The sequence below is a fragment of the Ovis canadensis genome, chromosome 1 (genome assembly GCF_042477335.2).
Source record: "Ovis canadensis isolate MfBH-ARS-UI-01 breed Bighorn chromosome 1, ARS-UI_OviCan_v2, whole genome shotgun sequence".
Taxonomy (NCBI): domain Eukaryota; kingdom Metazoa; phylum Chordata; class Mammalia; order Artiodactyla; family Bovidae; genus Ovis; species Ovis canadensis.
This window is the reverse complement of record NC_091245.1, coordinates 189,241,960-189,269,944: the sequence shown is the minus strand read 5'-3', so window position 1 is coordinate 189,269,944 and position 27,985 is coordinate 189,241,960. Positions and strand designations below refer to the sequence as shown.

The following is a 27,985-nucleotide window of genomic DNA, read 5'->3' as shown; positions in this document are numbered from 1 at the left end:
TCTGTTTTTCTGTAGGCTTTCTATTCTGTTCTTATTCAGTATATAGAATTATATAATATGTTATCTTTTACAGCTGGTTTCTTTCACTTAGCATAATGTTTTCAAGATTCTTCCATATTTTATCATGTATCAATACTTAAGTTATTTAATGCAGAATAGTATTCATTGTATGGGTGGTGGTGGTGTTCAGTCTCTCAGTCATGTCCAACTCTGTGACCCCATGGACTGCAGCATGTCAGACTTCCCTGACCTCATCTCTTGGAGCTTGCTCAAACTCATGTCCAGAGAGTCGATGATGCCGTCTAGCCATCTCATCCTCTGTCACCCCCTTCTCCTCTTGCCGTCAATCTTTCTCAGCGTTAGGAACTTTTACAACGAGTTGACTCTTGGAATCAGGTAGTTAAAGTATTGGAACTTCTGCTTTAGCATCAGTCCTCCCAGTGAACATTCAGGGTTGATTTTCTTTAGGATTGACTGGTTTGATCTCAGCTCCCAGAGACTCTGAAGAGTATTCTCTAGCACCAGATTTCAAAAGTGTCAATTCTTTGGCACTCAGCCTTCTTTATGGTGCAGCTCTCACACCCATACATGACTTTTGACCTATTTGTATTTTTGAATCTGTAATGTGTCTCTTATAGACAGCATATAGTTGGATTCTGTGTTGCTTTTTTTAATCCAGTCTGTCAGTCTCTATCTTTGATAGATTATTTAGCCCACTCATATTTAATGTTACTGTTGATGTAGTTGGATTTACATTGTCCATGTTTTGTCTCTTTATTTTCTATGTGTCTCATGTCTTCCTTTGTTCTCTTGTCTTTTTACTGGTTTCTTTTGAATTTAGCAAACACTTTTGTGTATAACATTTAAACTTCTTTAATTAATTTTTCTATATATTTTTTGAAGTTATTTTCCTATTATTTACTCAAGTGGTTAGCATATGCAGTTTTATGCCAAAGTTTTCATCATATTAAAGACAAATTATCACATCATAATATTTTATTCTTAGTATTTATAATGGAAGAAATAAATTTAATTATGTTATATACTTTTAAAACTATCATAATGAAAAGATGTTGTCTACAACATTAGAGGAATAAAAAATAACTGCAGCTGTAAAGAAATTAAAAACAAAGAAGCAAATAAATACTCTTACACTTTTTATTGTGCTTCCCTGGTGGCTCGTATGGTAAAGTGTCTGTTTGCAGTGCGGGAGACCCAGGTTCAATCCCTGGGTTGGGAAGATCCCCTGGAGAAGGAAATGGCAACCCACTCCAGTACTCTTGCCTGGAAAATTCCATAGACTGAGGAGCCGGGTAGGCTACAGTCCATGGGGTCGCAAAGAATCGGACATGACTGAGCGATTTCACTTTCACACTTTTTGTACTATCCTAGTAAGAACAGTCGCCTATGTTACATATGCTGATTTTCCTCTTTCCTTCCATATTTTTAAACACTACTTGAATAAACCTTAAAAAATTTAGAGCAAAAATAAATAAATAAAATAAAAATTTATACTAACTTAATTCCATGACAAAGAGAAACATTCTTGTATATCTGTATTCTTATTCCTTTTTTTGGGTGGCTGCTTTTAGTATTTTTCTCATCTGTGAGTTGCTTGTGATTAAATGAAGTTTCCATATTAATGAGACATTATCATGTTTAGAAATCCAAATATTGAGGCTTTTGTTTTTAATATGAAGTTCACATCCACAATTTTGTCCCTTTTGTAATGCAGTAATTTTAAGTAATGAATGATGTTTCCTTCCTTTAGGTTACACCTGTGTTTGAGGATTGGACTACTATTGATTGGTATCGATTTTTCTGTTTATGGGAGAAGTTGCCAGCTTCTATGAAGCGGGTGGCAGAGCTAGTAGGAGTTGAAGAAGGGTTCTTGGCTCGCTGTGTGAAAGGAAATTTAGTAGCCAGAACTGAGAGACAGCACCGACAAATGGCCATTCATAAAAGGTAAATATCAGGGAGCCTGGACTATTCTGTTTTCAACACAGTATTGTATTTGCAGCAGATCCAGTTTTGACTGAATATAGTAAAATTTTCAACTTCTTGTATTTACTAAATTTATTAATATTTCAGTTTCTTTGTAGCTTATAAGAAGCCACTGTATATTGAGACTTTTAAAAGTAGAACATTTAATTACTTCTTCCCTTAAAGAAGATGTGAATCAGAACTGCCAACTTCGTATGAGGATATGGTTTGTATTACACTTAGAAGTTCTGATTCATTACCAGTAGAGAAGAGCCATTTGAAAGATTTCAGGTGGAGAAATTACATAGGCTTTAGCTTTTTTGAAATACAATCAAATTGCTTTTCTTAAAGCAATAGTTTCATATTATTTACGTCATACTCAAGTGTAAATTTGTTAAGGATTATATACAAATACATAAAATCCAAATATACTTGGATGATTTGTGGCACAATTGCCTTTCACATCAAAAGCCAATTGATTTGTTTTTTTTATAACCAAATTTCGGTTGAAACATGATTTGATGCTTTAATTGTGTATCAAGCGTTCTTTAAAAAAATATTTGTGCCATCACCTTTCTTGAACTAAATCTCATTTCTTAAAATTAGTTAGTAGTATTGAAATGTGGAAGAAATCTTTTTGTTATACAGATATTAGTTTTTTGCTATAGTGCCAACATATGTTAGAATTTACTTTTACAAACATTGAGGTCTTTGTCCACTAATACTATATCCTATTAAGAATCTTCTCTTTTTCTCAGAGGTGTAAACCCTTTCTTAACTTTTTTGGTTCTTTCTTAACATTTTTTGGTTCGTTCTTGTTTCTCAGCATCTATATTGTACTTTCATAGTAAACATAAGTGACCTCTCACTGTACTTTTGGTAATTTACTTTCCAGGTTTTTTACCAGTCTTGTGCTATTAGATTTAATCAGTGAAGTTCCCTTGAAGGAAATTAATCAGAAATATGGATGCAATCGTGGACAAATTCAATCATTACAGCAGTCAGCTGCTGTTTATGCAGGTCAGTTAAATAAGCATTCCCACATTTATTTAGGACTCTGTGGTTTGAGGTCAAATTAAGATCACTTTTTTTCAAATTCCATTTTACTGTAGGCTTCTTTAAAAGTGATGCGATCATGTCAAACCATAATTTTGTATAGTTCCTGTCATCATCAGAACACCTACAACAGTGACTCCTCTGGGCTCAGTGACCCTGCTGTAGAAGACTGGCAGCTAGCTGAGTGTCTGTATCTTGGTCCCTTTCTATCTGTTAGCAACCTGCTGACCGTCTCTCTTCTTTCTGTTTTTCTTTTTCTTTTTCTGGGGGAGGTGTCTTGAAATAAGAAGTAGACATAGTTTTCACTTGTCTTGCCTTTTTCAAGTTACTGATTAATACTTGTTATTGTAGAGGATGGCAAATAAAGAGGGATTTCTGGACTTCTATCTCACTGTTCTAAATATTATCTCTTCTCTAAGGAAATACTGTTCTTCCTTAATAAAATTAAGCTTATTTTTTCTAAGGTAGGCAAACAAGGGAAGTTCTAGATCTGATTTTACTAAGAAATCCTTCAGTCATTAGGAAGGCAGTCCTGGGCTACTGGAGACTGTGTTTATAAGTTTGATTGTGAAGGTGTGTGCATATGTGAAAGAGTACTGAGGGAAAGATGCTGAGAGAGGGTAGTAACTTATCTTTAACTCACTGGCAACAAAGATCTCAGATTACCTCTAGAATTAATGTTCTCATAGGAAGGTGATTTTCTTAATGATTTGATGCTTAGCTGCTCTGGCCTCTTTATTTTAAGAGAGTATAGCTATCAAGCTGGGCAACTTCTTTATTTTTTAAGAAGGTATCAGTGGGACCTTTATTCTTTGGAAATAGTCCTCTTAGCACTTGACAATTTAAATTAGTTCTCTTGTTTTCTCTGGGTGGAAACCAGAGTACTTTCTTCCTTAAAATAAGGAAGAATGAGAGAGAGAAAGAGAGGAATGAACTAATGAGGGCTTTATGTTTGTTTTGTTTTTATGTGCTCTGCCTCGATTTTTTTCGAATGTAAATTTATGATTAAGAATAAACAAGATAATAGTTAATGTGTCTAGCCAACTAGCTAGGCCCTTAATATAGGTCTGCTCTACTATTAATTTACACTTTGGGCCTGTTAAACTTTATAGTTCTATAGGGAAAAAAAAAGAGTGAAGCAACTACCTCTCAAGAAATGGAGAATTGGTCTAGAAAGAATTTTTAATTCAGTAATTATTCCATGAATATTCTAGGGATGGTTACAGTGTTTTCCAACCGCCTGGGCTGGCACAACATGGAACTACTGCTTTCCCAATTTCAGAAGCGTCTTACATTTGGCATCCAAAGGGAGCTGTGTGACCTGGTCCGGGTGTCATTACTTAATGCACAGCGGGCCAGATTCCTCTATGCATCTGGTTTTCTTACTGTGGCCGATCTTGCTAGAGCAGATGTTGCTGAGGTGGAAAGTGTTCTGAAAAATGCTGCACCTTTTAAAAGGTAAGAAAATCCCCTCGTCTACATAGGTTATTAAATGAAACAGGCTAATTTGTAAGTAGTAGATAATTTGTTAAGATATTTTTCTCTTAGATGATATCATGCCATATTTGATATAAGTGAAAAAAAATCTGGCTACTTTCACCCCCTCGAGAATTACTTTTTTGTGTATATATATTTAAAATATATTTTATGACTTTTAAAAAATATTAATTTATTTATTTTAATTGGAGGCTAATTACTTTACAGTATTGTATTGGTTTTGCCATACATTGACATGAATCTGCCACGGGTGTACATGTGTTCCCCATCCTGAACTACCATCCCACCTCCCTCCCCATCCCATCCCTCTGGGTCATCCCAGTGCACCCGCTTTGAGCACCCTGTATCATGCATCGAACCTGGACTGGCAATTCGTTTCACATATGATAATATACATGTTTCAATGCCATTCTCCCAATCATCCCACCCTTGCCCTCTCCCACAGAGTCCAAAAAACTGTTCTATACATCTGTGTCTCTTTTGCTGTCTCGCATACAGGGTTATCATTACCGTTTTTCTAAATTCCATGTATATGCGTTAGTATATTGTCTTGGTGTTTTTCTTTCTGGCTTACTTCACTCTGTATAATAGGCTCCAGTTTCATCCACCTCATTAGAACTGAGAATTAGAATTAGAACTTAGAATTCAAAAGTTTTCTTTTTAATGGATGAGTAATAATACTCCATTGTGTATATGTACCACAGCTTTCTTATACATTCATCTGCTGATGGGCATCTAGGTTGCTTCCAAGTCCTGGCTATTATAAACAGTGCTGCGATGAACATTGGGGTACACATGTATCTTTCATTTCTGGTTTCCTCGGTGTGTATGCCCAGCAGTGGGATTGCTGGGTCATATGGCAGTTCTATTTCCAGTTTTTTAAGGAATCTCCACACTGTTCTCCATAGTGGCTGTACTAGTTTGCATTCCCACCAACAGTGTAAGAGGGTTCCCTTTTCTCCACCCTCTTCAGCATTTATTGCTTGTAGACTTTTGGATGGCAGCCATTCTGACTGGCGTGAAATGGTACCTCATTGTGGTTTTGATTTGCATTTCTCTAATAATGAGTGATGTTGAGCATCTTTTCATGTGTTTGTTAGCCATCTGTATGTCTTCTTTGGAGAAATGTCTGTCTAGTTCTTTGGCCCAGTTTTTGATTGGGTTGTTTATTTTCTGGAATTGAGCTGCAGGAGTTGCTTGTACATTTTTGAGATTAATTCTTTGTCAGTTGCTTCGTTTGCTATTATTTTTTCCCACTCTGAAGGCTGTCTTTTCACCTTGCTTATAGTTTCCTTGTTGTGCAGAAGCTTTTAATTTTAATTAGGTCCCATTTGTTTATTTTTGCTTTTATTTCCATTATTCTGGGAGGTGGGTCATAGAGGATCCTGCTGTGATTTATGTCAGAGAGTGTTTTGCCTATGTTTTCCTCTAGGAGTTTTGTAGTTTCTGGTCTTACATTTAGAATTTTAGTCCATTTTGAGTTTATTTTTGTGTATGGTGTTAGAAAGTGTTCTAATTTCCATCTTTTACAAGTGGTTGACCAGTTTTCCCAGCACCGCTTGTTAAAGAGATTCTTTTCTCTGCTGTTTATTTTTGCCTCCTTTGTCAAAGGTAAGATGTCCATAGGTGTGTGGATTTATCTCTGGGCTTTCTATTTTGTTCCATTGATCTATATTTCTGTCTTTGTGCCAGTACTATACTGTCTTGATGACTGTGACTTTGTAGTAGAGCCTGAAGTCAGGTAGGTTGGTTCCTTCAGTTCCATTCTTCTTTCTCAACATTGCTTTGGCTATTCGAGGTTTTTTTGTATTTCCATACAAGTTGTGAAATTATTTGTTCTATCTCTGTGAAAAATAACCTTTGGTAGCTTGATAAGGATTGCACTGAATCTATAGATTGCTTGATAAGGATTACATTGAATCTATAGATTGCTTTGGATAGCATACTCGTTTTCACTATATTGATTCTTCTGATCCATGAACATCTATTTGTGTCCTCTTTGATTTCTTTCATCAGTGTTTTATAGTTTTCTATATATAGGTCTTTTGTTTCTTTAGGTAGATAAATTCTTAAGTATTTTCTTCTTTCTTCTTTTACTGGTGTGTGCTCTCAGTGTCTTGGCCACACTGGATTTGCCCCCGCTTATGGCGTGTATGCTTTCCCAGTCTACGCTGCGTAGGCTCTAGGTTGCTTTGCTGGGAACTGTCTGAGGTGGGCCCTGACTTATATGCACTTCTCAGGCCTAAGCCGCTCATGTTCAGGTTCTCGGGTACTCTGCAAAGGTGCAGACTCAGTTGGGCCTGCGTTTTGTGCTCTTCCTAGGTCTAAGCAGCTCAGGTGAGCAGGTGCTTGGTGAGTGCAGTCACCCCCAAGTGGGAGCTGTGACTTATCACCTCCCCCTTCCCTGCTGCTCGGTTTTCTGGGTATACAACTGGCACGCCTTCTCAGGTGTGCTGTGTCTCTCTTCTGGGGAGCTGAGCTGATATCTGACTCCAACCCTCTCGGTGGATGTCGACCGTCCAGAATCCCAAGAAGTCTTGGTTAGCAGTGAAGCCTGCTTGCAGTTTGGTAGAGGATTTCTCTCTGGGGCCATGATTGCCCCCTTCTGGCTCTGGCTGCCCTTCCCTGTCTATCTTTAATGGAGGATGGGCTGGTCCACAGCCAGGGAGCCGGCCTGGCGGTGTCTTAGGTTATGGCTTTTCACGGGATAGCTATCCCACAGTCTGGGTTGCTATCTCAAGTTAGTTCCCTCAGATTGCCCTCAGGGCATTCAGGCACCATCCTTACGCTAAGCAATGCAGCCCACGCCTCCCTGTCTGGCCCCAGGTTGCTAGTGGCGGATGTGAGCTTCTGCACTGCTTCTCTGCTGGGAGTTGCTGTTATGCACGTAATCTGTGGGTTTTAATTATTTATTTTTCCTCCCGGTTATGTTGGCCTCTGGGGTTCCAAGGCTTGCCACAGACTCACCAGTGAGAGTGTTTCTTGGTGTTTGGAAACTTCTCTCTTAACTCCTTTCCCGTGACGGATCTCCGTCCCTACCTCTTTTGTCACTCTTTTATCTTTTATATTTTTTCCTACCTCCTTTTGAAGACAATGGGCTGCCTGTCTGGGTGCCTGATGTCCTCTGCCAGCATTCAGAAGTTGTTTTGTGGAATTTACTCAGGGTTCAAATGTTCTTTCGATCAATTTGTGGGGGAGAAAGTGGTCTCCCTGTCCTATTCCTCTGCCATCTTAGGACCGCCCCCCTATTTTATGACTTTAAAGGCACTTTTAAAAGTATCATAACTTTCTCCTAGAAAGACTGAGTAAAGCTGTTACCAATGCTTTCTGCTTTGATGGATTTTAGTTCTCAGTATATATCCAGGACTCATTTTAGACTTTCCTTCAGGCAAGAATACTTTAATATTTATTCTTCTTGAATATTCTTTGGAACCCTAGTCCCTCGAAACCAGTTTATGAGAAGAGGACTCTTTGACATATATGTGTGTATATGTGTGTGTTTAAAACTAATTCATTGAATGGGCTGGTCTCAGGATATTATCAAGGAATAGGTTATTTTCTCAACCACTATTCTTTGAACTCTCTGTTTTATGGAATCTCAGCCAGATCCTATAGCTCTTTAGGCACTTTCAAGTGTTAACAGTTTTATTTTAGGTTTTAAACATTTGTTCTAAATTAGAGCCTTAATCTCATTTCCAGTTCAGTGCTTCCTTCCTCCCACTCATTTTAAGTGCAGATGCTCCCATTTAAGAACCTTGACACAGGCTCTGAAACTTATAACATGTGGGAAGGGATGGGGGGGCATAATCAAAGGAAAGGTCTCACTGCCCAGTGCCACCTCACATCATGGGCTTTATTCTGTGTATCTGGCAGCAATGCAGGTTTGGTTCTTGCAAACTGGCCCTGGTGCAGCATGCACTGCAACCAGTTATAGTGGTATAGCTGCCTCTGCCTAGATTTTGAAGGATGAAATTGCCTGGAGTCCTGAGCATGTTCAACCTGAGGAGCGGACTGTTGCAGTGGGAGGCCCACTGTGGAGTCTCCACTTGGACAGTGCCTAGTGGGGGCAGGGCTATGTTCTTCCCCAGATTGGAAGATCCACTGGTGTGCCATTTTGTCACTATGGGTGTGCCTCTGGCTAAAACCTACATAGAGTATGCTTTAAAACCTACTTATAAAGGTGTTGATCTCCCCTGGAGCCTGTGATTTTCACAGAATCTTTGAATACATTTATACTTGCTTAGAAATATGTAATAAAAGACCTGAGGTGAAAAAATTTGTCTGTGGGCATATCTCTATGGTAACAACATACCAAATATCATGCTTAACCCTTTCAGGAAGTCATCTGAAAGCAGTGCATATTTTTAAAAATTTAATCAGAAAAAAGTTGTAAACACATTTTGAAATCTCTTCATTATGTTAAGGCCATTATTGCCATGACAGTGCCTCTTCTGAAAGCCCCAAATCATCATTGATCAAAATTAGTGACATGTAATAATAGGACAGATCAATATTATCTGCCTCCTCATGGGACACACTGAAAAACACACAACATTATTCCTGAAATATTCTTATCAGAAATGTCTACCTTGAATTTAACTGTAGGGAAACATCTGGCAAACCTTAATTGGAAGACACTCGACAAAGTATGTGGCCTGTACTTTTCAAAAACATCAAGTCATAAAAACAAAGACTGAGCTGATTCTAATTAAAGCAGGCTAAACTACTGCACAGTTGCACTCATCTCACACGCTAGTAAAGTAATGCTCAAAATTCTCCAAATCAGGCTTCAGCAATACGTGAACTGTGAACTTCCAGATGTTCAAGCTGGTTTTAGAAAGGGCAGAGGAACCAGAGATCAAATTGCCAGCATCCCCTGGATCATGGAAAAAGGTAGAGAGTTCCAGAAAAACATCTATTTCTGCTTTATTGACTATGCCAAAGTCTTTGACTGTGTGGATCACAATAAACTGTGGAAAATTCTGAGAGAGATGGGAATACCAGACCACCTAACCTGCCTCTTGAGAAACCTGTATGCAGGTCAGGAAGCAACAGTTAGAACTGGACATGGAACAACAGACTGGTTCCAAATAGGAAAAGGAGTACATCAAGGCTGTATATTGTCACCCTGCTTATTTAACTTATATGCAGAGTACATCATGAGAAACGCTGGACTGGAAGAAGCACAAGCTGGAATCAAGATTGCTGGGAGAAATATCAATCACCTCAGATATGCAGATGACATCACCCTTCTGGCAGAAAGTGAAGAGGAACTAAAACAGCCTCTTGATGAAAGTGAAAGAGAAGAGTGAACAAGTTAGCTTAAAGCTTCAACATTCAGAAAACGAAGATCATGGCATCTGGTCCCATCACTTCATGGGAAATAGATGGGGAAACAGTGGAAACAGTGTCAGACTTTATTTTTGGGGCTCCAAAATCACTGCAGATGGTGATTGCAGCCATGAAATTAAAAGACGCTTACTCCTTGGAAGGAAAGTTATGACCAACCTAGATAGTATATTCAAAGGCGGAGACATTACTTTGCCAACCAAGGTCCGTCTAGCCAAGGCTATGGTTTTCCCAGTGGTCATGTATGGATGTGAGAGTTGGACTGTGAAGAAAGCTGAGCACCAAAGAATTGATGCTTTTGAACTGTGGTGTTGGAGAAGACTCTTGAGAGTCCCTTGGACTGCAAGGAGATCCAACCAGTCGATTCTGAAGATCAGCCCTGGGATTTCTTTGGAAGGAATGATGCTAAAGCTGAAACTCCAATACTTTGGCCACCTCATGCGAAGAGTTGACTCATTGGAAAAGACTCTGATGCTAGGAGGGATTGGGGGCAGGAGGAGAAGAGGACGACAGAGGACGAGATGGCTGGATGGCATCACCGACTCGATGGACGTGAGTCTGAGTGAACTGTGGAAGTTGGTGATGGACAGGGAAGCCTGGCGTGCTGTGATTCATGGGGTTGCAAAGAGTCAGACATGACTGAGCGACTGAACTGAACCTTATTATGTTAATTATGTCTTATTCATTCCCCAATGCCAGTACTTCATGTGTCTTTGAATTATTTATTAAAGTCTACCAGTTGTTAGTGTAGTTCTCTCTTTGTCTTCTTGTGTCTCTTACAGTGTTTGCTGATGCTTGTTATTTAGAGTGTAAATATTCATAGTAAATATGACTGATAGATAGTTATCTTTATTGTGCTTTTGGTTTTGAGCCTTAAATTATACCCTGCTTGGAGTGCCCCTCACTGCTTTCTTCTTGTTTCCCTTAGCCTGGAAATTCCTTTTCCCATCCCTTTATTTTTAGCCTTCTTGAATTGCTTTGTTTTAGATGTGCTTTTTGTGTACCACATTAAGTTGTAGTATTGTTTTGCTTTCTGATACAGATTGAAAATCTGTTTTTGTGTGTGTGTGCTTGAAAATTTATAATGTAATTCCTCATTTTAATTTTTTAATAATTAAAAATATCAAATGATCATTTGAAGATCTTTTAAATAGATAAAAAGATTAATTCTGCTCACATTGATTGATACAAATAATATGTCTGGTGTAAATTCTCTGAAATTATTTTATAATTATGTATTGTGTAATGTTTGTTATATTTCTTTAAGGGTACTCTTTGGTACTTTATTTTTAAATTTAGAAAAGTTTATGTTTTTGTTTTATTGGTACCTTTTATTATCTGGTTTGTTAAGATTTTAATTGTATTCCATAATTCCTAGCTATTGCCTTAACAGTCACTGACATTGAACTTACTTTAGCTTTCTTTTACCCTCTACCTTTTCCTTCCATTTTCAAAGTGCATTATTTCTACCTATCTCAATATATAAATTTTGTACATTAGTTTTCCACCTTTGTTTCCTTATAGGGGTAGGAATGGAAGATTAATATAATCTACTTTTTTAGTTACTCAGATTTTTACCATTGTACTGCTGAGGTGTTCCTCCCTCTCTTTGAACAGATGAAACTTATTCTCTAGTAGATTTAGATTTCATGAGGAGGGCTTATATAATATAGAATTCTCCAAGTTCTTATATGTCTAAAATTGTTTTTCCATAACCTTAATATTTGAAGCACATCTTGGTTGGATGGCCTATACTTTCTTTAATTGGGTTTTTTGAAAATGCTATCTCTTTGCTTTGTATGCTGTTTTTGAGATTTCTGATGGGAGTATGATTCTTTTGCCCTTCCAGATATGTAGACCTTTAGGTTTATTTTCCATATCTTTGTTAGTTTTACTAGGTGTTTTAACTATTTCTTTGGAACAAAGTACTTAAGTTAGTGTCTTAAAAGCAACTAGTGTTATATATTATCTCAGAGTTTCTGCAAGTCATGAATTTGGGAGCAACTTTCCTCGTAGCTCTGGTTTGAGTTTCTCATAGGGTTGTAGTCATCTGAAGGATTGACTTAGATCTGCTTTTAAGATAACTCAGACACATGCTGGCAATTTGGTGTTCAATTCTACGCATGAGCTTCTCCATAGAGCTTCGTGACACCCTTATGCCCTGATGGTTGGCTTCCCTCAGAGTGATTGACCCAAGAGAGAGCAAAATGGAAGGTGCAAGTGTCTTTTATGGCCTAGCCTCAATTTTTTAATTGTGGATGAGATGCTAAATTGGTCCCTGTTCTCCTTTCTTCACTAGAAATAGAAGTTTCTTGGCTTCCATAGTTTTTATGGAAAATTAAATTTCCCTCATCCTGTTCATTTTCTCTTTGTGATATTTCGGTTACATATATGTTTGACTATTCAGGGTATAGAATCTATTATTTTACTATGAAGAGCACTGATATTTTATCAGTCAGTTAGCTTGGCTGAACTCAAACTTCTCTAGGCAATAGCTCAAATTTCTGTTCAGTTCTATAGACTTTTACCTGGCTGCTTGGAGTCTGCACACACTTGCATAGTTTCGAGGTCAGCTAGATATTTGGGCAGAATTTATATGAAAAATTTTTGGTTCTCCTCTGTATCTCTCAGTTCTGAATTATCTTGCTTCATTTTGTATCTCTTTTAGTTACTCTGAGCTCTGTTTCACATTCTGTCGATAAACTCCAGTTTTCCATTTAAGGATTCTGTCTTAGTGAGGCCTTCCCTGATGATGCTATTTAAAAATTGCAGAGCCACTCATATCTTACTGTGCTTCACTTTTTTTTTTACACAACTGTTATCTATCAACAGTTAACACAATATGTGTTTTAATGTTTTATTGTTTTTTATTTTTAGATTATAAGCTCTTTGAAAGTCGATATACTTTCCTCTTGATCTGTGCTATTTATTCAGTTCCTAGAAAAGCTCAGATTGATGCTTAGTAAATACTTGTATTAATGAATAAGTCAATGCATTAATTAATTTCATTTCCTGTCTCTTGTATAGTACTCGAAAGGCAGTGGATGAGGAAGAGGAAGCAGTTGAAGAACGTCGAAATATGCGAACTATTTGGGTGACTGGCAGAAGAGGTTTAAGTGAAAGGGAAGCAGCAACCCTTATAGTAGAAGAAGCCAGAATGATTCTGCAGCAGGACTTAGTTGAAATGGGAGTGCAATGGAATCTACATTCCTTTCTAAATTCTGATACACACTCATTGACCAGCAGTGAGTCAGAAGTGAAAGAACACAAATTTATACCTCAAACTAAGAGTTCTTATAAAAGATTAACATCAAAGAAAAAAAGTGATACAATATTTAGTGATTCTGTTAATCACTTACCAGATACCATGCAAGATTTAGATAAAAATAGAGAGCATACAGATTCCTTTTATTATAAATTTCAGGATGGGCATCAAGAGTGTCATCATTCCATTTCCAGAGCAAAAAAACAGGCTTCTTTGAGTATTAAAAAAGGAAAGCTAGGAACTTCCCTGAATGAGGGGAAAGTAAGCACTTTGAAAGTTGTTCGGACTCTCTCATCAGGGAAAACAAAAAGAGAAGCTTTAAGTTTTAGTTCAGAAAAGGTGAGTACAGTCTCTCAATCTTGGAAACGTGGTAAGCATCGAAAACAATCCAGACACAGTAGCCCTGTGAAAGACACAAAGATGCGTAGAATCAATTTGCAAGAACGGACTATGTCTACTTCTATTCATTGTGAAGACTCTTTTACTTTAGATGAGACGAGTATGGAATTTAGAAGTCCAGAGCCATTTGCTAAAAACGTATCTTTCTGTGCTGAGAGAAGATATAACATAATACCATTTGCATCACAAACAGAACAAAGTTGTTCAAGGAACAGTAAAATACCTAATGATGTTCTTGGGGAACACTTTATCACAGGATCTCAAAGTAAACATGTAATTCAAGCCACTAGTGTGATCAGTGAAAATGGAAGAGAATTAGCTGTTGAATCAGAAAAAAAAAATAAAGTGATACAAAATGACTCAAAAATCCAGAATGTTTATGTGAAACAACATGACACCCATCCCATTAACCAGTGCCTGGAAAAGCAGTTTAATAAAAAGACAAACACTCACACCAAACTGAATACAGCAGTAGCAAAACAAATACCTTTTGAGACAGACAGCAGTTATATCAATAGAGACTCAAATGTTATTATGAAGTGTGAAAGTATAAAGTTTAATGCTGAGGAAAATAAATCAAGTAATCTTAAGGTATCAGGAGATATCATAAGCAGCACTGAGATACCCAGTGAAGTACATCTACAAAGTGGAGCACTTGGTAAATTAGGAGGCCAGCCTGAGAATATTCTAAATACTCCTAGAGTACAAGGAAAAACAGATGCTTATGCAGCAGACAAAACTAAAAATAATCATGTTTCTGACTTAGTTTTAGATCTCTGTGATCTTGAAGATAGTTTCTACCTGGATACTCAGTCAGAGAAAATAATTCAGCAGATAGCAACTGAAAATGCCAACCAAGAAGGACCCAAGGATACCAGCCTGGCAACAGGGATGATTCAGAAGAACCTAGACAAACAGAGCTCAATGAGCTCCTTTCAGAAAGAGACTCATGTTGCTTTTCCAGGTGAACAGCATTCATTAGAAATGACAAATCATTTGAAACATAAGACTGTAGATGTTGTGAAGCAAAGCACTGATTCACATGAAGTTGATACCCTGACTCCAGAAAGGCCAGTTTTTTATTCTCCAATACTAGTAGGGGAAAATGGCCCCTGTTTTAAAGGCAGTGAACTTTCTGTTACTGACTCCCAATTAAATAGTTTTCTTCAAGGTTATCAAACACAAGAAGCTATGAAGCCAGTTATACCTGTGGTTCCTCAAAAGAGAACTCCTGCTGATAGAGAAGTAGAGTGTCTGCCAGTTCCTGAAACAAGTTTGAATTTGAGTGGTAGTTTACTGTTTGACAGTTTCAGTGAAGACTACCTTGTAAAAGAACAACAACATGATGGACAAGAAAAAGAACACCTTCTTTCTGAAATAACATCAGTCCATTTCAATGATTCTCTGTGTCTGCAACCAGAGGGCATAATTAAAAAACCAGATATGAATGACAATCAAGATAATCAGCAGCCATTGTCTTGTTTCAGTGATGAGTCTATTATATTTTCAGAAATCGATTCTGTCCAGATGGTTGCAGCTTTGGACAATGTAGACATAGTTCCTGTCCAAGAGAAACATAATACTGCAGAATCTCTAAAAATACTGAAACTAAGTGATCCAGTGACTGTAGGTAATGATTATTCGCAGAGAGAAGTAATTGGAGGAGATAAAGATAAAAGGTCTCAAAAATCCAAGTTAAGTGGCACAAGGCAAGATAATTCATTTCTGTGGTCAGGAGCATCATTTGATTTAAGTCCAGGACTGCAAAGGATTTTAGACCAAGTGTCTAGTCCTCTAGAAAACGAAAAGCCAAAATTAACTGCTACAGACTTGCCTGGTTTGAATGGAGAAAATGCAGAGGTAAATGACAGACAAGAAGTGATTTCAAATACGGAGCCAAATCAAGTACAAGGAATTCCATTTTCCCCTAAAATTGTAATAAGAGGCAATATTGAGGCACTACAGAACGATGTCATTCATGGTGAAACCTCCCTCTTGCCTTGTAAAGAAAACTGTATAGTTCAAGATAATGGACTCATTCCTCCTACGCCTATTCCTTCTGATTCTAAGTTGGCATTTCCAGATATTCTTGGAACATCTGTGAAACTTAAGAAAATTAGTAATGGTTTTAAACTTGGTGAGAGTTCTTCATTTGGCTCACCTTCCAATAATAAAAACCATGATTTACATCCAGAGAGTAGAAATGGTTTTAAAGATAACAGTTCTATTAGAGACACAAGTTTTTCACCGCAGTTACTGCAGAATGGATCACAGTTAACTCTAGCCTCATGCAGTCCTGAAAGTTTGGCCATAATTGATGTAGCAAGTGACCAAACTCTCTTTCAAACATTCATGAAGGAATGGCAAAGCAAAACTCGATTCTCCATCTCACTAGCTTGTGAAAAGATCCGTAATTTGACATCTTCTAAAAGTGCTACTATTGGTGGTATGTTTAAGCAAGGTAAGATTAAAAAAAAAACAAAAAAAAAACTTTTACATTTGTATGTAAAATAGTGTGACTGAGACTTTGCAGAATTGGATATTAAATGTAATAAATTTGTTCAAAGTTTAATAAATTTCTCCTGTGTAGGTTTACATGTAGAACAGCCTTATTGTTCAGAGCGACTCTGTTAATAATAATAACCCTCTAGTATAAGAGATGGGGACATCTGGACACATGGGTAGGAGAGCTGAGCAGTGAGGCCAAGAGCTCAAAGCTGGTAGACTGAAAAAGTGCAGACCACTAGGACACTGTTCCTCTGGCTCTGATCTGTTGTGCCTGGTTTCTATCAATCCTTTGTCTGCCTCCTTCCAAGTAGGCCAGAGAGCCCATCTGAACAGCCTTGCTATAGCAGCTCCCCATAGGAGTTCCATACCAGCATTGTCGCCCAAGTCACTGACCCAGCAGCCAAGCTTATTGCTACTGGAGATACCACAGCTGGTGTGTCTGGTTCAGAGGCAAGAATTAGAACAGTGTTTGACAGCTTAATGCTTGGTTATGCCAGGAACCTGTCTCTCAAATACAGCTCTTCTATGCCATTCTAGGCTTTGCCCTGGCTGAGGCCACAGGGCTTTTCTGTTTGGTTGTCTTGCTCATCTCTTTATTTTGTGAGGCTCTGTGGAAGTTTCTCATATATATCTGCTGCTTTAGCTCTTGGTCATGCCTAGTGTTAGTGTAAAGTGTGCTGAGCTTTACCATTAAACACATTTCTCTTAAGAAATCATATATATATATACACATATATGTCATAATCATATATATATAATATATTAGTTTGAATATGTTTCTAAAATTTAAGATGTATATTTTGAATATGATTCAGCTTTTTTATGGCACCATAATGATATGGTTTTAATTAATTAAAATATAACTGATTTATAATATTGAATTAATTTTGGGTATACAGTGATTGGGTATATAGTGATTCAGTTTTTTATAGATTATACTCCATTTAATGTAATTGTAAACTAATGGTTCTATTTCCCTTTTCTGTACAATATATTCTTATGGCTGACTTATACATTGTAGTTTGTACTAATTAATCTTGTATTGCTATCTTGCCCCTCACACCTCCTTTTCCTCAACCACTGATTTATTCTCTTTATCTGTGAGTCTGTTTATCTTTAGTTATATTCATTTTTTAATTCTTTGGGTTCCACATATAAATGATAATATACAGTATTTGTCTTTCTGTCTGACTTATTTTACTCGGGTCCATTCATGTTGTTGCAAATGGCAGACATGATGGTTTGTATTAATTATCATTGCTCATGAATTATTTTCTCTTAAATTGTAATATCCTTATTCACTTATGTCATAACGGAAGTACATAACAAATAGGCACTATATTTTCACAGTGTGTATTAGCGTATTAGCTATGTTTTCCAAGACTTATCTCAAGTAGAATTTATAACTCCACTGATAGTCATGAATTCTCTACTGCAATGTTGACCGCAAAGCCTCACAGGACTCTTCCAGGTTTTCAGATACTTGAAACTTTTAGTCAAATAATACCATGTATTCCTGTCTTAGTTCATGACAGTAATGATTCAGTATTATGGGGGATAGCTGTAGTCAGCTTGAAAACATGTTGTGGAAATCAAAGATTTGATGAAATTTCTTAAATCTCTGTATTTATGAATGAATTTGTTCATAAAGTTCCAAGTATTTGTTTGCTACTCAATTCAGGAAGAATATGTGTTAATGACAAGTTTTATGTACTTTCAGTGTCAACTAGCCCTTTCTATTTTTCATCCAACAAACAAAATTGAGTACATTTCCTGTGCTAGCAGTTAGAAAGATTAAAAACATTCCAGTTAAATTTAACAAATACTTGCCAATTATTTTCCAGGTATTGGGGATATAATTGTAAATAAGATAGATTGTTGACCTAATGTTTTTGACTAACGTCTTTGGAATTAAAGATGTATTATTTTAGGAAAAATGTTGACTGCATATACAAAATCATACCTAATTTTTAACCAAGAACTAAGACTCTTGGTTTTTCTAAGTGTTAAAAGTTGCTGAGTTTGCTGTAAAATTTTTGTGGTGTGCACATGGTCTTTATTTTTGAGTTATAAAAATTCAAAATGCAGGTTTTGAAAAACTTGAAGCTAATTTTAAACTTAGTCATTATTATAGATGTTTTATAAGAAATCTTTGGTAGATTTTTCATAGTGACAATTCTCTTAATTGATGGGATGCCTAGAAAGATCTTATAAACATCTAAAAATGACTATCCATTTAATGCATATTGTAGGGGATCTGAAAAAGTTGCTTATCAAATGGTTTTTATTATCATATTTAATGTTCAATTTAATGACTTTTAGAGATTTTTAACTATTTCACTTTGGATTTACATAGTTAGTTTCCCTCAAGAAGCCTCTATTAGAGATGATGGATTTCCTGTTAAAGATTGTGATGACATCTTGGTGGTTGGGCTTGCAGTATGCTGGGGTGGAAAAGATGCTTACTATTTTTCACTGCAGAAGGAACAAAAGCATTCCGGTAAGTAATCACTATTTGGCTAAGTTATTACATAATTTTGATGGAACCTCTATGAGGGTAGTGACTTTTTTGTTGAGAATAGTCTCCTGATACTTACCTAGACTTTATTTTTAGTATTAAGAAAACCCTTTTCATTTTTTAAAAATCCTGGCTATTGTTTACATTATTTCACATATTATCTGTAGTAATGTTTTAAGAAGCATTCCCCAGTCCCCCTTTCTCCCTTCTGCTTGTCTGGAGCTATTAATACTGTGTTTTCTTTCTGGGGTTAGTGGAGCCTTAAGGACTTGCTGGCTACCTAGAAAATTTGTTTCTGAAGACAAATCAGACAAATCAAAGCAGTTTCTTTACAAGCTTTTTTCCTCCTATTTGGTATATCTGGAACTCCTTTAGAGGCAATGATGAGCTAGACATCTACAGTATTGAATCACAAAGCCTTTTGGAAAAGTCATAGAGTTAAAAGGATATGATCTAGAAATAATTGGTGAGCTGATTATGGTGGTTGCATACCTAGTTGATTATTAGGTTTTAGGAGCAGAATTAATAAGGAAACATTTTAAAAGATGCTGTGTAATGTCTATTCCCGAGTAAGCATGAAATATTTTCAGTTTTGTAGCTAAACATCATACGGTGAGTAGTTACTTGAACTTCTTTTATTTTAGATGTAGTTTTATAATTCATATTAAACTTCCCTGTAAAATGAGTTCCTTTTTAAAAAATTTACTTTCAAATAACTTTTTTGTCTTTAATTTCACATTCTGAGAAATGTAGATTTATTTTTAGAATCTTTTTTTTTTTTCAGTTTTTTTATTTTTTAAATTTTAAAATCTTTAATTCTTACATGCGTTCCCAAACATGAACCCCCCTCCCACCTCCTTCCCCATAACATCTCTCTGGGTCATCCCCATGCACCAGCCCCAAGCATGCTGCATCCTGCGTCAGACATAGACTGGCGATTCAATTCTTACATGATAGTATACATGTTAGAATGTCATTCTCCCAAATCATCCCACCCTCTCCCTCTCCCTCTGAGTCCAAAAGTCCGTTATACACATCTGTGTCTCTTTCCCTGTCTTGCATACAGGGTCGTCATTGCCATCTTCCTAAATTCCATATATATGTGTTAGTATACTGTATTGGTGTTTTTCTTTCTGGCTTACTTCACTCTGTATAATCGGCTCCAGTTTCATCCATCTCATCAGAACTGATTCAAATGAATTCTTTTTAACGGCTGAGTAATACTCCATTGTGTATATGTACCACAGCTTTCTTATCCATTCATCTGCTGATGGACATCTAGGTTGTTTCCATGTCCTGGCTATTATAAACAGTGCTGCGATGAACATTGGGGTACATGTGTCTCTTTCAATTCTGGTTTCCTCAGTGTGTATGCCCAGCAGTGGGATTGCTGGGTCATAAGGTAGTTCTATTTGCAATTTTTTAAGGAATCTCCACACTGTTCTCCATAGTGGCTGTACTAGTTTGCATTCCCACCAACAGTGTAGGAGGGTTCCCTTTTCTCCACACCCTCTCCAGCATTTATTGCTTGCAGATTTTTGGATCGCAGCCATTCTGACTGGTGTGAAGTGGTACCTCATTGTGGTTTTGATTTGCATTTCTCTAATAATGAGTGATGTTGAGCATCTTTTCATGTGTTTGTTAGCCATCCGTATGTCTTCTTTGGAGAAATGTCTGTTTAGTTCTTTGGCCCATTTTTTGATTGGGTCGTTTATTTTTCTGGAATTGTGTTTAGAATTTTCTCCCACCTAATTAGAGCTCATTCCTGTTGAGGTATTTCAAATCCTAAAAGATGACGCTGTGAAAGTGCTGCACTCAATATGCCAGCGAATTTGGAAAACTCAGCAGTGGCCATGGGACTGGAAAAGGTCAGTTTTCATTCCAATCCCAAAGAAAGGAAATGCCAAAGAATGCTCAAACTACTGCACAATTGCAGTCATTTCACACACTAGTAAAGTAATGCTCAAAATTCTCCAAGCCAGGCTTCAGCAGTACGTGAACCATGAACTTCTAGATGTTCAAGCTGGTTTTAGAAAAGGCAGAGGTTCCAGAGATCAAATTGCCAACATCCACTGGATCATGGAAAAAGCAAGAGAGTTCCAGAAAATCATCTATTTCTGCTTTATTGACTATGCCAAAGCCTTTGACTGTGTGGATCACAATAAACTGTGGAAAATTCTGAGAGAGAATTTGGAACAACAGACTGGTTCCAAATAGGAAAAGGAGTACATCAAGGCTGTATATGGAGAAGGAAATGGCAACCCACTCCAGTATTCTTGTCTAGAGAATCCTGTGGACAGAGGAGCCTGGTGGGCTGCTGTCCATAGGGTTGCATAGAGTTGGACACGACTGAAGCGACCTAGCATGCATTCATGCAAGGCTGTATATTGTCACCCTGCTTATTAAACTTATATGCAGAGTACATCATGAGAAATGCTGGGCTGGATGAAGCACAAGCTGGAATCAAGATTGCTGGGAGAAATATCGATAACCTCAGATACGCAGATGACACCACCCTTATGGCAGAAAGTGAAGAGGAACTAAAAAGCCTCTTGATGAAAGTGAAAGAGAAGAGTGAAAAAGTTGAGCTTAAAGCTCAACATTCAGAAACCTAAGATCATTTCAGCCAGTCCCGTCATTTCATGGCAATAGATGGGAAACAGTGTCATCATACTTTATTTTTGGGGGCTCCAAAATCACTGCAGATGGTGATTGCAGCCATGAAATTAAGATGCTTATTTCATGGAAGGAAAATTATGACCAACCTAGATAGCATATTCAAAAGCAGAGACATTACTTTGCCAACAAAAGTCCATCTGGTCAAAGCTATGGTTTTTCCAGTGGTCATGTATGGATGTGAGAGTTGGACTATAAGGAAAGCTGAGCACTGAAGAATTGATGGATTTGAACTGTAGTGTTGGAGAAGACTCTTGAGAGTCCCTTGGACTGCAAGGAGATCCAACCAGTCCATCCTAAAGGAGATCAGTCCTGGGTGTTCATTGGAAGGACTGATGTTGAAGCTGAAACTCCAGTACTTTGGCCACCTGATGTAAAGAGCTGAGTCATTTGAAAAGACCCTGATGCTGGGAAAGATTGAGGGCAGGATGAGAAGGGGACGACAGAGTATGAGATGGTTGGATGGCATCACCGACTCAATGGAAATGAGTTTGTGTAGGCTCTGGGAGTTGGTGAGGGGCAGGGAGGCCTTGGCATGCTGCAGTTCATGGAGTCGCAAGGAGTTGGACATGACTTAGCGACTGAACTGAACTGAACTGAATTAGAGCATTATAGATCACCTAGCCCAAACCTTAATTTTTAGATTACAAAACACTGCATCTGTATAGCCAACATGACCTGGATAATAAGGTCATGCTGAACTAAACTCTGAGACTTTTGAGTCTTTTTCAGTCTTAGCACTAAAGATTGCTTCTTCAGATGAATGTGTGTACTTTTTGCCTTAAAATTTTTTTTTCCTTTTTTTTTTAAGAAATTAGTGCCAGTTTGATCCCACCTTCTCTGGATCCAAGCCTGACTGTGAAGGATAGATTGTGGCACCTTCAGTCTTGCTTTCAAAAGGAGTCTGATAAAGAACGTTCTGTTATCATCTATGACTTCATCCAGAGTTATAAAATTCTTCTTCTGTCTTGTGGCATCTCCCTGGAACAAAGTTATGAAGATCCTAAGGTTTCTTGTCTTATTTCAATAGTTTTTATATACTTCAAAAAATATTTTAATGTTTTGGGTTACTTCTTAAATGACTTGGTATATATTTAGCTTCAACACTGCAGCTTAAGTAGTTTAGGGTAGTCACTCCTTTGTCCAGTAATCTCATTCATCCAGAACAGATTATTAACACCAGATGCCTCTATGTAGATAAAAACAGAGATGTTATAAATTCTAAGCACTAAAGTTCATACCTTTTTCAGAGACTTAAAAAGTTTTCATTTTGGTCATATGTTCCATTTTCCGTCTCATAGTAAGTTAGAAATGAAAGAACTGTCAGATTTAGATATATGATAGTAGGATATTTCAAATATCCATGAAGATAGAGGCAGAAAATAGTAAAAGCATATATAGATATACAAGATCACAAAGGATAGTAGTTAGAGGCCATTTAGCATAGGGATAAATGGCCTTATTAACCCGTAAGAACTTTTCCATATAATAGCAAACTGATACACTGTTTATAAAGATGACTGAATTATTAAGGAAAGAGTAACTTATGTTATTGTGATATACACTTATATGATTATACATAAACATATAATGCACTTTCAGAAGACATTTATCTATTGGATCATAGCCCTGAAAGGGATATCATTTTTTTCCCCTTTTTAAGACTAGAATACATGAGGTGTGTGGAATATTAATTGAATTGAGATATGATATTAATTGGTTGTTACCAACACAATTAATGATAATAAGATAATTTTTAGCTTCTTTAGCTTTTTGGCGGAGATTTTTGAGGGCATTGGGGCTTCCCCGGTAGCTCAGCTGGTAAAGAATCCACCTGCAGTGCAGGAGACCCCAGTTTGATTCCTGGGTCGGGAAGATCCACTGGAGAAGGGATAGGCTCCCCTCTCCAGTATTCTTGGGCTTCCTTGGTGGCTCCGCTGGTGAAGAATCTGCCTGCAGTGCAGGAGACCTGGCTTTGATCCCTGGGTTGGGAAGATCCCCTGGAGAAGGGAATGGTTACCCACTCCACTATTCTGACCTGGAGAATTCCATGGACTGTATAGTCCACGGGGTCACAAAGAGTTGGACACAACTGAGAGACTTTGACTTCACTTTCAAGGCATTATGAGGTAAACTGATGACACTGTCTCTTCCTATATTTCAAGCCAGCCTTTGTTTATGTGATACATTTCATATAGTTTCTAAACTGACTTTTTACTGGATATAAAAGGTTATCATTTAATTTTGATGTTTCAGAGTCCAAAATGAGAATATGGGTAATATGAGCTTCTTAAAGCTACAGTAGCTTCCCAGATTTATATAGCAACTTTGGTTTAAACCATTTGAAATGTTCCATACTTGGTTTTACTAATCATAGCATTTTTGATGTAAGAGAAACTGTTAATTTATCAAATTTCACTTTTATAAGAAACATTTACCAATTTTTATATTAGACTGTCTTATTTAGTACCTCTAAAAGGATTCTGATCACTAGTTTCTAATGGTGGGGGCCTGTTGCTGTACCACTAACCATTCTCTGGGTACCAGCTGGATGTCCAACAGTTCAGCTCAATTCTGTTACTTTCTACTTGGAAATAGCATCAAATCCCATAGGCTAAGGGCTCAGTCCCGCAAGCCCCCAACTTCTGGCACTAGTTGCAAGCCCACCTTATTAACTGTGCTTCTGGTCAACCAGCTGTAAATAAATTAGATTCCCATAACCCCCTCCTTGAGCTTGGTTAATTTGTTAGAGGAGCTAACAGAACTTAGGAAACCAGTTTACTCACTAGATTACTGGCTTATTACAAAGAATATTAAAGGACACAGATCAACAGGCATATGAAGAGATGTATAGGGCAAGGTTTGTAAGAAGAGGTATGGGGCTTCTGTCCTTTCTAGGCTTGCCACTCTCCCCGTCTTCATGTGATTACCAACCCAGAAGCTCTTCGAACCCTTCCTTTTGGGTTCCTGTGGAGGCTTCATTATATAGGCACAATTGATCAAATCATTGGCCATTGGTGATCAGTTACTCTTTAGCCTCTTCCTCAAACCAGGAGTTTGGGGAGGTGGAACTGAAAGTTTCAGGCCTCTTGTCACAGGATTGATTACCCCTGGCAACTAACCTATGTTCTTAGGTGACTTAGGGGTACTCCAAGACAATATATTAGCACAACTAAAGATAACCTGTATCTCTTTTGCGAGAGCTCAGTGTGTCCAACTCTTTGTGATCCTTTGGACTATAGTCCACCAGGTTCCTCTGTCCATGGGATTTTTCAGGCAAGAATTCTGGAGTGGGTTGCCATTTCCTTCTCCGAGGGGCCTTCCTGACCCTGGAATCGAACCCGCATCTGCTGCATCGCAGGCATATTCTTTACCTGCTGAGCCATCTAGGAAGCCTTGCCTTATCTCTGTTGGGAAGACCCAATTTATATTTCTTATTATAATATACAAGATTGTGCCCCCCTGTAAAACTGAATTCTTAGCCTATAAAAGAAGTAACTGAGTCATTTAGTAATGCTTGAAATTATGAACAAGGTTTAGATTCCTTATTCTAAATCCAATTTCAAACTGCTTGAATCTAGTATTAGAAAATGCAGGTCTTCTAGTCTCATAGGGAAGCTAACTAAGAACAGCAGTCAAATCACAGGTTGGATGGTCATGGTGAGAGGTCCTCATCTTTAAGAGAAAGTCTTATGCGTTCTAAAATACTGTGTGTGAACTTGTAATGGTTAAATGTTTATGTCTCACTTTTTCCCATGTTGAAAATTAAATAAACCTAAAGCTATATTGGCCCAAATTTATTATAATAGTAAGTAAGCCAAAGTCAGCCTCAATGGAAAAGAAACCCAACTGCATTTTCAGAAATATGATTTTTGTTATCTCAAAGGCATTTGATTTTCAAGCTGACTTCTGAAGTAAATCAGCAGGCACATTGCAGTAATGGAAGATATAACTTTTGATTCTTTGATGGTCACTGCTCTTATTGGTTAAAAAAAAAAGGTTATTTTTTGTACCAATTATCCTTTCCTTATCCTGGTGCAGTTGTCCTTTCCTTCTCTCCTGGGAAATACTGAAAAAGTATTGTGTATTAAGTAAAAATGAATGAGATTGAAAATGAGCTTTCTTTTTTCCCCTTTTAATTTAAGGATACAGAAATGTCTTTAGAAAATCAAGAAAATATTCTGATTGTTATCCCATTCAGGTGGCATGCTGGTTACTAGATCCAGATTCCAAGGAGCCGACTCTTCACAGCATAGTTTCCCGTTTTCTTCCTCATGAGCTTCCACTCTTGGAAGAAATAGAGACTGGCCAAGGAATTCAAAGCCTAGGGCTGAATGTCAGCACTGAGCATTCTGGACGATACAGAGCATCTGTAGAGTCCATTCTCATCTTCAACTCTATGAATCAACTTAATTCTTTGTTGAAGAAGGAAAACCTTCAAGGTAAAAAAACAGTTCCTGGCATTTTTATGATGTTGTAAGACTAGGGATAGTTCTGTATTTAGCCACTCTGTTACAGGTGGATAAATTAAACTTTTTTTAAAACATAAGTTATACTTTTCATGCAAACCCTTTCTTTTGATTGTCTAGTGCAGGAGTCAACATAAATAATTTTGCTGTAAAAGGCCAGATAGTGACTAGTTTTGGTTTTGTAGGCTAGATGGTCTCAGTCATGAGTATTCAACTCTGCCATCATAGCATGAAAGGAGCTATAGACAGTATGAAAATGAGTGTTCCAATAAATCTTTATTTACAAAAATAGACATCTGGCCCCAGATTGGCCGTAGTTTGCTGACCTCTGGCTCTACTATAATGAAGTAAGTTAGAGCATTTTATTCATTTATTCCTAATTTTATATTTGATTGTTATCAAATGGTTTTAGAAATACACTTAGAATGTATCTTTTATGGATTTAAAACAGTGAACTCTTTTCTCTGTAGAATTCTTTAACAGTTATTTGTTTTTTCAGCAAAGCATATTCATGTGAATTTTTTTTTCCCCTTGTGAGAAATAGTGTGAAATTATTGTGCAGGCAGCTGGCCCAGATTGTCTACCTTGACTTCAGAGAGCATAATATATACTTATGGTGAAAATGATGAAGTAAAGCAAAGTTGGCTTCATTGTGAGGAGATATAAACCATGGATTGGCTGATTAATTAATTAATTGATGAATTCATGAAGAGTAGGGCTTGAATCTGTATTATGTATGTATGAGGGACCTTGGGCAAGCTACTTTAACTCTCTAAGTCTGGTTCTTATTTTGAAAGTGTTAAATGAGACAGGGAGCTTAGTGCTTGTCACACATTAGGCACTTGTTGCTGTTGTTCTTCAGCTGCTAAGTCGTGTCCGACTCTTTGCGACCCTGTGGACTGCTGTGCACCAGGCTTCTCTGTCCTTCACCATTTCCTGGAGTTTGCTCAGATTTACTGAGTCGGTGATGCTATCAACCATCTTGTCCTGTGTCATCCCCTTCTCCTCCTGCCCTCAATCTTTCCCAGCATCAGGATCTTTTCCAATGAGTTGATTCTTTACATCAGGCATCAAAGTTTGGAGCTTCAGCTTCAGCCTCAGTCCTTCCAGTGAATGTTCAGGATTGTATTAGTTGATGATTATTATTACTTCTAGCACAAACCCTCTGTGCTGGTTATAAAGTTCTCCGTGATATTACTGGGATAAAATAATACAAAAGGACAGACTGGCTTATTTGCTTACAGGAGACTTGATTAAGTGATGTTAATTAGCAGCTCTTCAACAGGCATTGGAGTATTTCAAACTCAGCTTTTCTAAGCCAATGTAGGCAGAGAAAGAAGTTGGGAGTACACCGCACACCTTCCTCAGTACTACTTCCGCATTCGTGAACAATAATGCTGAATGAACATAGCGAATTCCCTTAGGCTGACTAGTCTGCCTCTAGGATAGGCATCCTAGGTAGTCGGTATAATTTCTAGACACTGACATTTGATGATGGTGATATGAATTAGTCTGTAGTTTTTTAGACATTTATTGCCCATTACCAGATTTGTAAGTTTTTCAGTCTAATTGGGAGGGGACTGTTCCATTACTTAAAAGATAATTTTTCACCTGTAAAAAAAAAAAAAGACTAACATTCCTTTTTAGAAAAGTGTAAGAGACCTAGATTTATAATTTTTAGCTTTCACAGTATGTCTTCTATGTGCTTTCAAAGCTTTTTTTCCCTACAAATTTTCAGAAGTGGGTGACCTGGAGGTGTTAAATGCCTTCTTGTACAGTGTTAAATATTTCTTATTCAAAGAATACATAGAATTGAAGTACATTGAAATAAGGGAAGTTTTGGGAGAGAATGTGGACAACCATCACATTTTATTTGGAAATGATTATTTCACGATACACTTGTTAGTTTTAGTAGGCCTCCAGAATCTTCATCTTTTTCTCTTCTCATCATCTTGCCTGTTGGGGAGGTGTATTCTAGCTGACTTTCTCCCAGTAGAGAGCTGATTTTTGTTTAAGTATGAATAAATCTTAATAACAGAATATGTCTTTGCTTAATTTGACGCCGGAACAAAGTATCCTGTTCTCTTCACATTGATCAATTGGCTCGTTTTAAAGTAGTTTGAACATAGATGAGATGATGTTTTTAGGTATGGAGTGAGTTGATTTCTCTGTTTTTCAACAGACCTCAGCTGCACAGAGTTATATCAGTCATAATCTTATTTTTCATTAACTCTTCATCATTGGTCCATATAGGTCCTCTTTTTA

At 37.3% G+C, this 27,985-nt stretch overlaps 1 protein-coding gene across 5 annotated transcripts in view; it reads left to right on the top strand.

Annotated features, from left to right (window-relative positions):
- POLQ (DNA polymerase theta) overlaps positions 1 to 27,985 on the top strand; it is a 150,310-nt gene that overhangs the window by 79,227 nt on the left and 43,098 nt on the right. For all 5 annotated transcript variants that reach the window (XR_011249399.1, XR_011249400.1, XR_011249398.1 and 2 more), the window contains 7 exons: positions 1,772 to 1,965; positions 2,879 to 3,003; positions 4,254 to 4,497; positions 12,913 to 16,010; positions 18,414 to 18,557; positions 22,063 to 22,259; positions 25,453 to 25,693. Coding sequence is in view for 2 of the 5 variants with exons in the window: in XM_069554710.1 (XP_069410811.1) it covers positions 1,772 to 1,965; positions 2,879 to 3,003; positions 4,254 to 4,497; positions 12,913 to 16,010; positions 18,414 to 18,557; positions 22,063 to 22,259; positions 25,453 to 25,693 (4,243 nt within the window). In the remaining 3 variants the exon portion in view is untranslated. The remainder of the gene's footprint in view (positions 1 to 1,771; positions 1,966 to 2,878; positions 3,004 to 4,253; positions 4,498 to 12,912; positions 16,011 to 18,413; positions 18,558 to 22,062; positions 22,260 to 25,452; positions 25,694 to 27,985) is intronic.